Genomic DNA, 14,576 nt, shown 5'->3' with positions numbered 1-14,576 from the left:
CCATTTCACTGCGTTTTTCCGTTTAGTTAGGCAAATAAATTCAAAGAATTTTTACCTTTTGAAATTAGGTATTGGAAAATATATACTGAAAGTACTTCAGTCACACGATGTCTGTTTGTTAAATATCGTAAACCAACGTAGGACGAGCAAACTGTCCGGCCGTCTATTTGATAAAACCGACTAACAGCATTCGCATTCAAATAAAACCACAGGTGATCCCACCGGGGATATACGTGACTAAACCACTGACCAAAAATTTCAATAGCGTGATGCAGAAAAGCGTTTCAACGGGTCAACTCCATCTGTAGGATAATGCGGACAATTTTATATCGCCGGTCGTGCTTTGAATTTTGTGAATATGTCAGACACGTCTGCCCATGGGAAATTCACAAGTCACTGCCGTTGCCTTGCCAGGGTTGCCAGGTTAGTGGAAGTGAATTTATCGTATTTGAGTATCAAAATTACCTGTTGTATCGAAGAAAGAAATAAATACCTACTATACGTCTATCAAAACAGGCACTATTCCTAAAATCACTTGCAAAATAAGCTTAAATCATTGAAATGGGATAATATTTAAAGACTAACACAATTTTCATCATTTCGAAAGAATCTGATTAAATTTGCTATTGTGCTAGTAGGTATCAAAGGTTTTACAGGAAAAGTTTACATTTTTGATGCTACAAACTTACTCTAAAGACGTAACACTTATTTCTGAGTGAAAGTGTCATGTTTCGCCTCAAATTGTATTTTTGCGTACCTACTATAATGCTCATTGGATCGTACCTCTACATCCTACAGGATCCAAGCCAAGATGGCCAATCGTTTTCGCCGTGGGGAATGAAACAGTAATGTCTAGTGGTCGGACAGAGTGAGCTATTTATCTTATAATTTGACATTTTGTCTTACGTCATATTATAAGGCAAATAACAAATAGCTCACCCTTTCCGAGCTCTGGTGATGTCTCTCTACCGAGGTGTATTCCATAAATATTACTGCGATCTTAGAGAAATAGGCGTTTCGTTCGCTACGGCGCAAACGATTGTCATCTTGGCTAGGCCCCCTGGAGTGCAAATTATCGTACATGTAGGATAATTATCGTACGCCTGGCAACCCTGTTGCCACTCCGCGCCCGAAGAAGGTGTGACAAGGATCGACTAATGGACATTTTAGTGTGTACGCGTGCCGGACGAGTGGCTTTGGTATTCGTGAATTTATTATGTCACTATCATGTATATTGTATAGTGATTTACACGTGGAGGGGTTTGTTGTACTACGAGGAAAGGGGATGTAGTCACGTGACCGCTTATCTATAAAAACAAAGTCCCTGTATTCCTCTCTGGGTATTAACATTATAGAAAATAACCACTTCGTTTGATTTTTTTCGATTAAATAATTATTATAAGAGCTGGAAGCTTTGAATATATGTTTTTCGTTCATAATTCTTATATTCATTAAAAACTCGTAAACAGTGAAACTAAGTGGCATAGCTTAGGTGAATATATACTAAATTGAGTAAAAATATGTTCCATAAAGTCAATATCTAGGGAGCAAAATGGAGACTAAGTGTGTAAGAAGAAGCCGCCGTCCACCATGGTCAAGTCTATAGTTTTTTTGTATCAATTAAAATTCAGCAAAATGTTTAAACCCCGAGTCACTGTTCAAGATTCTTGGTTTCATGTTGTTTGGTCTTTACGTCCAAACAAATTTCAACTGATTTGCAGCTTATGACTTGTACAACAACTGTAGCTGTGAGCAACCATGTTTGTGAGTAGAAATGGTAAGCAAATGAGCTTATTACTACACATGTTTGTAAGACTTTGTGTTTAATGTAATTCGTTTAAAAGCCTCCTAGGCTCGTCGGGTCAGCCTACAAAGCAGGAGGTCTCAGGTTCGAATTCTGACCAGGGCATTTGTTTGTGGGTTCATCACAACTATTTGTTCCTAAGATATGGGTGTCTTCTACGTATTTAAGTATAACTAAGTATATATCATTTCTTACGTGTAAATCCGTCATATTATTTATACTATTTTTCGTTAACCAGGTCACCCGATTGTCCTATATATAATTTTTATTTATAGTTCGTATGTATAAGAATTATTTGATACACAAACATTCTACCACCCGTTCGCAGGACGTTTATCCTCGCAATCAGGGACGTAAATAGTCAAGCACTGTACATTTTCAGGGAATTTTCAGCCGTAAACTCTCCAGCTGTGTAACGAAATGAACTCCGCCGAGATTTTCATGAATATGTAGCTACAGTTTGGGGTTCCTTCTGAAAATGGGGTAAGGTCAGGTGGGGAAAGAGAAACATAGTTTATTTTGCTCGAGACAAGGTAAATCTTAAATAATAATAATAAGAGTTTATAAGAGATACAAATAAATCATTCATGGGTAATAGGGTATTATACTGTATTTAAAATAAATTATTTTACACCATGCATGAAATAAAGCACCAGATAATTATTAGAAAAACACAGATAGGAGTTATTTTTAAATACAAGTTCTATTTAATAAATCGAGTAGAAGTATAAAAAGTATGTGTGTTGACCGTGACGTCACGATGTAATGTTTCATATAATTTCCATATTAGCAAATCGTTTTGACAGCTCTAAAAAAGTAACTGATTTGACTAATAGGAAAACACCCTATTGTGTAAGAATTTATAATAAACTTCCAAACCATATTACTGAATTATCTATTAATAAATTTAAGAATTATGTAAAGCGTAAACTTATTTCTAAAGCTTATTATACCACACAAGACTACATGAATGATATTACAACGTGGGATTAATTGTTATTCGAAATGATTATTTATTTATTTATTAGGTATATTTGATTATTGATGAGGAAATGGATATTCCGATGTAATACTATCTACTTCTTTTGTTACTTATGCTTTTTTTGACATTTAGATTTTATTCTAGAAATTCTAGACTAGTATTTTTTTATACAATTTTTTTAATGTTTGACGATCCTTTTGTCAAATTCTTAGTGTTAAATTTGATATGTATAATAATCTAATTTTATTATGGAATAATATTAACATCAATAAATTGCTCTGATAATTAGATTAAGATTAATTACGATTCATAAGAGCTTGTTGCTAGGCCTACATGAATAAAGTATATTTTGATTGATTGATTGATTGATTGACAAATAATAATAACTTCAGCCTATATACGTCCCACTGCTGGGCACAGGCCTCCTCTCATGCGCGAGAGGGCTTGGGCTATAGTCCCCACGCTAGCCCAATATGGATAGGGGAATTCACATACACCTTTGAATTTCTTCGCAGATGCATGCAGGTATCCTCACGATGTTTTCCTTCACCGAAAAGCTAGTGGTCAGTATCAAATGATAAATCTTACAAATTATTTTCGCTACAAGTGTTTTTCTTGTCTCATAGTTTCTCTTACCACACCTAACCTTACATAAACGGGTCGACAATGAGCATGAAGATCTTCTAAAGTTAAGTTACAAGCCTCTTTTATTGAATTCACGGTATCCACTCACCATTGTTGGGCTATACGCTACACGGTAAATTATATTAATGCTACCGTTGTGGTATAAATAAAAAGGATTTTTAATTATTTTAAAGTTTGGAGGTAACAAAATGCTTTCCAATGCAAACTAAACAACACGCAGCTCTAGTATTTATTTATTTAGTGCTTGGCCTGTCCGTTTCGCCGTCAGATTTTACTAGGCCTCAGTCAAAGAACTGCATAAATACAACCTATCTGCGTACATTTTGGTTTTCTGATAAAACGTTCGAATCTCGATTGAAATTGTCCGTCGCAATTGGATAATTCAGTCACGGCTAATAAATAATGAATAAATATATTGCGAATGTTAATATATTTTTCCTTTTTTCATTGTGAGGCGTACCACATTATTACAATCTATAAAATGTAAATACAGATGTCAATCACAATGAAAAAATCGACGATGATTAACTCTGGCCAACGTGGGACTCGAACCCACATCCTTGGATTAGATTATATCTATTTCAGTTTATAAGAGGCCTTAACTTTTAAGTAGAGTACACAAAAGTCATACGAAAAAAAAAAAAAAAAAAACTTTTATAATATAAAATATATTTGCTTAACTTCAAACTCCGGTAAATCCATCTGTCAGATTATGCGATTTGGTATAAGAAAAGGTAATAGGTTATATATTTGCTCTTCTCTTTGGTCGAATGGATTTACCCCAGTTTGAAGTTAAGCGACACATGTAAATGAATATTTACATAATTTTAATAACACGATATAAGTACCTAATACGTATAATTTGCTTTGCTTGCGAATTTCGAACTCGTGGCCACACGTATTTACGTTTAATATTTTCTTTAACCCTTCAGCTTACGGTAAACAATACGTTGAATGTATTATTCAACAGTAAATATAACATTTACTTTGTGTAAATTTGTGTTAGATTAATTATTCATGCGATATTAATTATTATTATTAACCTGATCGTTTAGCGATTAATTAACATAATTTAGAATAATTGATAGCATAGGATCGACCGATCTGAAACACGTTCACAGTGCCACTAAATAGTTTTAATTAAAATCAAACACATACTTGTAATTAATCACCTGTCATAAATACATGCTGATTTCGGGGTCGTGGAGCAAGACAGCAAGACATCATACAGAATTCAAAGATAAGCTTAATGATGTTGTTAATTATTGTTTATTACCAATAATGATGACTATTTTTCAGATGACAAGCAGAATAAACACATTTTTGCATCCAATTTGGTCACCCTGTGACGTCTTGTCGCTTTCCATACAGCGTATATCAAAAGTCATAGGGTGACCATGATTACTTAGTATAGTTGAATTATCGAGAAGATGGAATTGCATTGTAGTGGTTGTATGCTGATAGTACAAGAAAATAGAAAATTCAAATATAGAATGCCTGTAAACAAACAATACTACTACATATGCAATTCCACGCTCTCGATGATTCAACTATATAAGATTAATTTTACTTGTAAAATGAGAAAAATTACAATTATCTTTTAATCAAATACTACCATATGATAATGTGAATCATTTACTTACAGTCAGAAAAAGTGGTTCTGAATCACGACCCAAAATCACCCTGTACCTATAATAGAAAAACATTTTTACTGCTACTAATAAATAATGATGTAATTATTGGCTGAAAATCTGCAAATGTTCCAATAATTAGGTTGTGTGGTTAAATTCCGATTTCATCATCAAACATTTTCCTAATTAGTTGTGGTTTACGTCAAAATGTCTATTAAGTACATTTATAGAGAACGTATAAATTATGAATTTATTTATTTTATCTACACACATAATCATAAACTTTTATGATGCATTCTAAAACTGCAAATTACGACCAGCATAAAGATAAACTGTTTTGTATTCCATACAAAGTTCTCATTGTTTGGAATTTGTTTTTCGCTCCTAATTCTTATGAGAATCAATAAAAAAAAAACTTAGGCATAGCTATTAACATATAATGAATTATACTCGTATTTTATTTACGTTTGTATGGACAAGCGATTCCAAATATCCTGTTAAACAACAAGTTTGCCCCCATATAAAAAAAAAATTCACAGATTTCGTGCCTCACACGACTATCGAGCACATTGGAAATGAATCTACGGAATTCGAAAAAATATTCTCCCTCTCCCTCTCCCTCTCCCTCTCCCTCTCCCTCTCCCTCTCCCTCTCCCTCTCCCTCTCCCTCTCCCTCTCCCTCTCCCTCTCCCTCTCCCTCTCCCTCTCCCTCTCCCTCTCCCTCTCCCTCTCCCTCTCCCTCTCCCTCTCCCTCTCCCTCTCCCTCTCCCTCTCCCTCTCCCTCTCCCTCTCCCTCTCCCTCTCCCTCTCCCTCTCCCTCTCCCTCTCCCTCTCCCTCTCCCTCTCCCTCTCCCTCTCCCTCTCCCTCTCCCTCTCCCTCTCCCTCTCCCTCTCCCTCTCCCTCTCCCTCTCCCTCTCCCTCTCCCTCTCCCTCTCCCTCTCCCTCTCCCTCTCCCTCTCCCTCTCCCTCTCCCTCTCCCTCTCCCTCTCCCTCTCCCTCTCCCTCTCCCTCTCCCTCTCCCTCTCCCTCTCCTCTCCCTCTCCCTCTCCCTCTCCCTCTCCCTCTCCCTCTCCCTCTCCCTCTCCCTCTCCCTCTCCCTCTCCCTCTCCCTCTCCCTCTCCCTCTCCCTCTCCCTCTCCCTCTCCCTCTCCCTCTCCCTCTCCCTCTCCCTCTCCCTCTCCCTCTCCCTCTCCCTCTCCCTCTCCCTCTCCCTCTCCCTCTCCCTCTCCCTCTCCCTCTCCCTCTCCCTCTCCCTCTCCCTCTCCCTCTCCCTCTCCCTCTCCCTCTCCCTCTCCCTCTCCCTCTCCCTCTCCCTCTCCCTCTCCCTCTCCCTCTCCCTCTCCCTCTCCCTCTCCCTCTCCCTCTCCCTCTCCCTCTCCCTCTCCCTCTCCCTCTCCCTCTCCCTCTCCCTCTCCCTCTCCCTCTCCCTCTCCCTCTCCCTCTCCCTCTCCCTCTCCCTCTCCCTCTCCCTCTCCCTCTCCCTCTCCCTCTCCCTCTCCCTCTCCCTCTCCCTCTCCCTCTCCCTCTCCCTCTCCCTCTCCCTCTCCCTCTCCCTCTCCCTCTCCCTCTCCCTCTCCCTCTCCCTCTCCCTCTCCCTCTCCCTCTCCCTCTCCCTCTCCCTCTCCCTCTCCCTCTCCCTCTCCCTCTCCCTCTATTTCTACCTCTACTTCTACCTCTATCTCTATCTCTATTTCTATTTCCACCACCACAAGAATACATAGATTGTCGAATAGTGCGTTATCTACGCCCGTCTCAAACAGGATAGATAGAGTTAGACCAAGAAAAATCTGCAGCGATTTTGAAAGCAAGTGTTATTCTGCCGTCATAATCCCGATAATTCACAACAAACACCGATAACGAACTCTGCGAAACATGAAGTCATAAATGTCCTGTGAAAAATGTCGTTCTGACTTTTTGACTATTTTAAGGTTAGGCTACAGGGCAAACCCTTAACCCGATCGTCTTTGTTTTAGGCTCAAATTGTAGCTGACTAAATTGTCCAGAGCCGTTTTTCTCAAATTTTTGATATCATTCTTCGTTTCCAAATTATCGAGCACCAAAATCAAAAATTCGGAAAAAATTGAATTTTATTTTCACTATTTCGACCATAACTTTTTTTGTTTTTGACTTTCTCGAATAATCATTTTTGCACCTTACAGCTCTCGTGATTATGTGTCTTTTGAGCCTATTTTTTAATATCATATCTTCACAACTTTCCGAGATATAAGGGGATCGCACTTTTTCGTGAAATCGGACCGTATACTGGAGCGAACGAAAAGACATTTCCAATGTCAAAACTATTAATAAAGTTATACGAATATAACAATAAGACAGCCAATTGACTTTTGCCCTTTGTACACAGGGATATAGATAAGGTAAAGCCATTAGCCAAAAAACAAATCTCTGCGGGAATTTCCTTGAAATTTCACGAGATAACATCGGTCAGGAACTGAGAGTGACATTTCGGTGATACTTTAGGGAGATTCACAAAATACTTTCAGACATCTCGTTTTACTATAATTGGGTAGGTAAACGAATGGGGTACAGACAGCATCGGTAGCAGATGAAACAATTAAGGCGCCAAAAGTATGTGCCATCCTGGAATACTTTTCCAAATAGGGATATCAACAAATAGGGATAGGGATTTCAGTCGCGCTCAACACTATATATCACAATCTAATCTTAAGGGGTTATAGGGATTTAAAGTTTGTATCAGTTACGATAATTTTTTGAGCGAGGAACTTGTAACTTCGTAGAGACACAATATTAGAAAATAACAAGAGTTATTATTTGAGAATCGAGTTATTGGAGAATGACGACTTTTGACGTATAATCTCATCCGCTACTTTTGGTGCTGACTGAAACGTCAAAGATGTCGACATATAATTGACATTAGACATTTCCTGCAGTTTTTTCTCTCTCTCTCCTTCCCGGCCGATTTCGGCCACAGCGACTGCATTATATTATGCCTAGGAGCGGGAACTGAGCTCGTCCGCTCGCTCGTGCGCCCTCATGTGACTGCAGTACCCAATCTTCGTCTGCAGTGCTCGTCCACACCGAGGGCATGTCAGGACTCCGTCAACGTAGTTTCCTGCAGTAATATCTATGTCGCGCTTAAATACTGTAGCAGGTAGTGCACCTACAGTCTGAATCCGAACGTCACCTTAATCTTTCTTCTTCCTGCAGGTGACCCCCGTCCCCGCCTCACCTGGTACCTCGAGAACACAGTCATCGACGACTCCTACGAGCAGCGAGACGGCGTCACCGTCAACACGCTGACGTTCCCCAACGTGGGCCGGCAGCACCTGAACGCGCGGCTGGTCTGCCAGGCCGCCAACACCAACTTGGCGCCGCCGCAGACTAAGATGATCATATTGGATATCAATTGTGAGTTTTCTTTTTGATTCCTTCTCGGTTTCTTTCAAGACCCTGGGTGGTCTGGTATCTCTAGAACACGGTAATCGACGACTCCTACAAGCAGCGGGACGGCGTCACTGTCAACACGCTGACGTTCCCCAACGTGGGCCGGCAGCACCTGAACGCGCGGCTGGTCTGCCAGGCCGCCAACACCAACTTAGCGCCGCCGCAGACTAAAGTGCTTATATTGGATATCAATTATGAGTTTTCTTTTTAATTCCTTCTCGGTTTCTTTCAAGACCCTGGGTGGTCCGGTACCTCTAGAACACAGTGATCGACCACTCCTACGAGCAGGGAGACGGCGTGACGGTCAACACGCTGACGTTCCCCAACGTGGGCCGGCAGCATATCAACGCGCGGCTGGTCTGCCAGGCCGCCAACACCAACTTGTCGTCGCCGTAGACTAAGACGCTGATTTAAGCCACGGTGTGGCTACTTTAATAAGCGCCATAACAGCGCGTAAACTAGAAATACCTAATAATATATGCATTCGCCAGTTGTTAGAAACCCATCATGGCATTTTGTACATTATTCCCACGGAGCAAGGCACTGTTGTGTGCACAATAACGGTAGAACGTGCAACATTACCGCAGTTTAATTGGTAGCCCGAGGCTGCCGCTTCAACCCTTAGGTACATAAGGTTTGTATGATAATTATTGTATGTTCTCTCTGTTCAAACAAACTGAAATATTACCATTACGAAGAACAGCCATTGGAAAGCTAGAGACTAGATATTCTGTTTGTAACAACAGGTATGTATGTATGTATTTGAACTGGATTTCTTATGGATATGATAATATCTGTCAGTGTAAAAAGTGACGTCTTTGAACTTTTTAAATGTCAAATTGCACTCGTCAAATCTGAGTATGATTGACCGAGCGTTAGCGAAGGTCTCCGTTTCAGATTGGCCAGAAATGATTTCTTATGTTCGGATGTTCTCTGCAGCTCGGATTTGTCAATCGAATCTAGTCAAATTTAATGAGCAGGTTTGGTAGTTACGATAGAGTTTATCAGTTCATTAAATTTTTTGGAAAATACCTACTCAAAATGGTGGAATATGGTATTTAAAGTACTTAAGAGCCAGTAAAGTCTATGGCACTTACGACCAATTGTGAGTTCGCTGTGATAATGACTCAACGAAGCAACTATTTTCTAACTTATGGCGAGGTCTACAGCTCACACAGCCACTGGATATTGAAGTTTCGATTGTCATTTTCTATGTAAGTACAAACAGCAGCAATAGTTGTTAAGCGGGCGAGGTGTTCAAAATTATCTTGACGCGACTTTATTGTTAAGAGCACGTCAAAGTAATTTTGAACTCCTCGCCCGCTTAGCAACTTCTGCTGCTGACTGTATGTTACGATTGTCACATTTGGCGCTTTGCTATCTTTCTCAACTCAAAGCACTATCAAACATTTCATTATCATGCGTATTAATTACCAAATGGCTCACAAAGGCGCTTTTCCGCTCTAGGCCCGTAATTACTGCTTTACTGACACCGTCCACTGCGAGCGCCATAATTTAATTTCGCGTTGTCGGAGCCTCCTTAATTAACTGCGAGTAACGAGCAGACACAAACAGTTCCGTGCATCTCCGTCACATGGCGGAGTTTAGGTTGTGCCCAGTATCTTATGTTTGATCACCATATGGTGGTGTTACTAGTGCTCTACATGCTTGCCAAATAGATAACACCCTGCTGTCACCTCTATTGACAATGACAATAACTTAAGTTTCAAGATTACATGTACTGGGACCGCGTCGAGCACCAGTACCACCACCTTACATCGTTTTTGGTGCAGGGATGATTACGTGTATTTGTTTAAATATTATCCATAATGTCAAGAGAGGAAAATGGGTACTGCATTTGTATGGAGCAGCGATCGTCTCCTTTCCTCTTAAGTCGTGGTCATCTTGGTGGTTTCAATGTTTGCGATTCACAGATTGGGGCGCCTTGATAATATGACGTGACGCTAGATTTTCTAGCAGCGTTTGGAATTGCTAATACATACGTTTTAATAAAAATATAGTGATGAAATGGGGCATTCCACGGGCTGTCCCGTACAGAGGCATTTTATTTCCTGTGTTGCGACTTTTTTTCCGCATTTAAAGCAGGCATATAATTTATTTCCGCATATAATTTATGTAGCACTGTAGCTAAAACCAAGTCAAAGTACTGGTAAATCCGTCCTATTTAAACAGTGTGTTTGCCGTGCAGGCAGGTCATTCAGTAAACAATTCAGCTTTATACCGGCACTATCTTCTGAAGCACTGTCGACGGTTAATGCGCTGCAAACATATGAGAAAATTATTCTGACATTTATTACGCTTTAATGGCAAAAACGCTCAAGGAAAGCACACTTTAATATACCTAGCCGTAGAGAAATAAGCGTTTTCACTCCACATACAGATAAAACCCCATTTTTAATAAGTTATAGTTAAGCGAGCTTATTTAATTTTATGATAACATTTGAACTTAGTATTAAGTTACAAGCAAGTTTAAAACTTGTTAATAATAAGTTTTACCGCACCTCCCACACAACTTGTTACCAGTGATCGTACATTTTCCAGCATTTTTGGTGCACGAAGTGTTGTTAACGGAATTGGTATAAATAATTTCAACCCTAATGATTAATTAGCGTTTATTACGTTGATATCGACGCCGGAAAGCAAACACGTAGTAACCCACAAAAACCAAATTGTTCACCAGAGACGAAAAACTTTTCGAGTTTTGAAAAAAAAATCATAACTATCTTGTTTATGAACATAACTTACTCAAAATTGGATGCAACATTCAAAATGATTTGGACTTTAATTTCATTTAAATGAATTCAACCGCAAGTTGTTACAAGTCCATTGTTTGTGGGTTACTACGTTTTGATATTTTTTACACAGTACGCAAACACGTAGTAAACGCCAGGACCAAATGTATGGGATCACATTTCCTTAAATTTTGTATGGACAGCAAAAACGCAGTAATCCACCTGAATATGACAATAGATATCCGTAATAAAGTCTTAAACGTTGCGGTTTAGAAATTTTGGATGAACAAAATGCTGCAACAGTATTATTATTTTTTTTATGAAATAGGAGGCAAACGAGCAGACGGATCACCTGATGGTAAGCGATTACCGCCGCCCATGGACACCCGCAACACCAGAAGGGTTGCAAGCGCGTTGCCGGCCTTTAAGATGGGAGTACGCTCTTTTCTTGGAGGTTTGTAGGTCGTATCGGTCCGGAAATACCGCTGGCGACAGTTCATTCAGTATTTGTTTTCTTCTTGTAAGCGATTTAGAATGTATTGCCAAAAATTTTACCACAACCTTAAAAATGACTTTAATGGCATCTTAAAGTAAATTGCACGACATTTCAAATGTATACTTATAAAATGTGAAGATGTTCCCGGGATTCATAAACGAAAATAAAACATCTATTATGATGATTTGAATTATTAAAATCAATATGAACATTCTTTTTTTAATATTCAAGAACATAATTAAATCTTATAATGTTATTGTAAAACCAACTAAAAAATAAGAAGTCCACTTCGAAAAAGACATAACGTAATGGGAGATCAAAATCTAACCAAAGTATAACAACTTCATTTTGATTAAGTGAAGTGGTTTCTACATTCTCTTATAAAATAAAAGTACACTTTAGACAAAACAAACTTTCACCAGATACCATAAGACCAAATTTTATTAAAGTACCATAAAATCGATACACACACCATTAATATTGCAATTTTACATGCTTACAATTGAAAAAAAAACTCTTTTCTTAAATAAAAACAATAACTTTACAAATACCCGTAATATTTTACTTAATTACAAACACGTCGACTCAGTTTCACCCCCCGAACCGCACTGAGCGACGGCGCAAACGTTCGAGTAATGGCCGCGACAGCCGCGTTAAAACGAAATAAGGCGCAGGAGTTTAAACCTTACGCCCTACATCAGTGGAGTAATTATTAAGTGGTTGTAAACGTAGTTAAAGTCATGTGTCTCAAATTTTAATAGTATGTGAATTTGTGTTAAACCACTACTCGATTAAACATTATTTCCCACCAAATAGCGTAACTGATCATGAGCGGCAAACACGTAGTAACCTACATTCGCGTCAGAACAACGGAGGTTGTAAATGACAAAACTAGAAATTGTATGGAATTAAAAGTGCTGTAAATACAATTATTTAAATTATAGAGTTTTTTTGCTATTTACTACGTGTTTGCTGAGTGAATTTCAAGAAAAACGAGAAAATTTGTGTTCCTATTTTCCCCATTTTTCATCATTTTGGCACGAGATTTCGACCTATCGACGCAGAAAAAATTGGAGATTCCAAAAAAGCAATATTTTTTTTTACCTTGTGTGGGTTACTACGTGTTTGCTTTTCGGCGTCGATATTAATCTTAATTTACCATTTCAGTTGAAATTATCAATACCAATTCCGTTAACACCACGCGAATCGATTTGGTGCAGCGGAGCGGTGTTAACGGAATTGGTATAAATAATTTCAACCCTAATGATTAATTAGCGTTAATTACGTTAATATTAACCTTAATTTACCATTTCAGTTGAAATTATCTAAACCAATTCCGTTAACACCACTCTGCTGCACCAAAAACGCTGGAAAATGTACGATCACTGCTTATTACATATTGTTAAGTAAGGAAAGCTATGTATGGAGTAGGATTTTAGTACCTTTGGTACTTATTTCTCTATGATATGGCCTACTTTGTACTGATGATGACTTGAGATGATATAAATACACATTTTTTGAAAATAAAGAAACTCACATACTTACATACATACGTACAAACATAAACCCTGATTATATTGCCTATTCCCCTTTTTTGGGCAGACGTGAAAAAAAAGGATTGAATAAAAGGTATGTCACGTCGTTACTCGTTAGTCCGTTATCCTCTTGAAAGGTGCAACTATAAAAGGGACCGATTTTAGCCCACTCGGGCCAGAAAGAAAAGTTTTTAGTCCCAATTTCCATTTCCAACATTCTACGAAAAGTGTTATTATTAAACCAATTAAAAAAAAACTTTGGGTATTCGCTCAAAAAATTTAATTAGAATTATTATCCGAAAGTTAGAACATAACGTTTTTGTTTAAAATTCGTCGTTTTTTTTGTACATTGGTTCACATTTAGGTACATAAGTGACAAGATTTGAAGCACATATTTATACAAATATACGCGGTGTACCCTTTTGTAATGCTAAAAAAAGTGGTATAAAAGTATGTAAAAACTAAACTTAAGGACAATTCCATCCTAACCACACCAGTTGGTTCCAGTGCGTCCGCTCACGGTGGCCATCTTGAACAAAAGCGGCCAGCTACGCGCGGACCGGCCGCAGGAGGTCGAGTGCCATACCACGGGATCGAGGCCTGAGGCTGTGCTGACGTGGTGGAAGGGCGGACGCCAGATCAAGAGGGGGGTGAAAAACGTGAGTTCCTCTCAGTAACTACCTTAGCGTTTTCGGTCATCACATCTTTTGTATATACTTAGGTCGACATCATCCTAGCAGTTTTCGGCGACAGCGACTGAGATCTACTGCTGAGAGCGTCGCAGGTGCGCTCTCAGGTGACTGACGTAGCCAATTTTTGCAGCGAGTGGCCACACAGGTCCGCAACCCTCCATGATTTTATAACTTATGACTCCATGAATTATGTAGCTACCACAGATGATTTGGCCTTTAGCTCGTTATTACAACAGTGACAAAGAAACGCACAGCTAGCCTGGTAAGTGAATACCGCAGCCAGATGCTTGCGACTCGATGAATATTTCTAAGACAAAAAAATCGTTTTTCTCTTTATAGGTATCGTACCTACCGTTTGTGAACATTTCTATTCATTCGTCAGTTTAATCCGTGTCTTCTTAGGGCGGGGCGATTAATCATTTCAATCGCCTGTTTAAGACCCCACAAGATACTGGGGTCGTATCTCGAGAAGATAAAATGCGCGTTGCCAACCCTTTAAAAACGATATAATCTTTTTTTGAAGAATCTCCACTGCACTCCATACAAACGTCGACTATACTCGTATACATAGGTAGGTTGCCTACCTCTTGCATACCTCTTGCGTCGAATGATGG

General features: G+C 39.1%; 1 protein-coding gene across 1 annotated transcript in view; it reads left to right on the top strand.

Annotated features, from left to right (window-relative positions):
• LOC134799154 (nephrin-like) overlaps positions 1 to 14,576 on the top strand; it is a 226,851-nt gene that overhangs the window by 144,890 nt on the left and 67,385 nt on the right. Inside the window, exons 5-6 of the mRNA XM_063771562.1 lie at positions 8,250 to 8,450; positions 13,778 to 13,929. Of these exons, the coding sequence (XP_063627632.1) occupies positions 8,250 to 8,450; positions 13,778 to 13,929 (353 nt within the window). The remainder of the gene's footprint in view (positions 1 to 8,249; positions 8,451 to 13,777; positions 13,930 to 14,576) is intronic.

The sequence above is a fragment of the Cydia splendana genome, chromosome 18 (assembly GCF_910591565.1).
Source record: "Cydia splendana chromosome 18, ilCydSple1.2, whole genome shotgun sequence".
Lineage (NCBI taxonomy): Eukaryota > Metazoa > Arthropoda > Insecta > Lepidoptera > Tortricidae > Cydia > Cydia splendana.
This window is presented reverse-complemented; position numbering and strand designations above follow the sequence as displayed.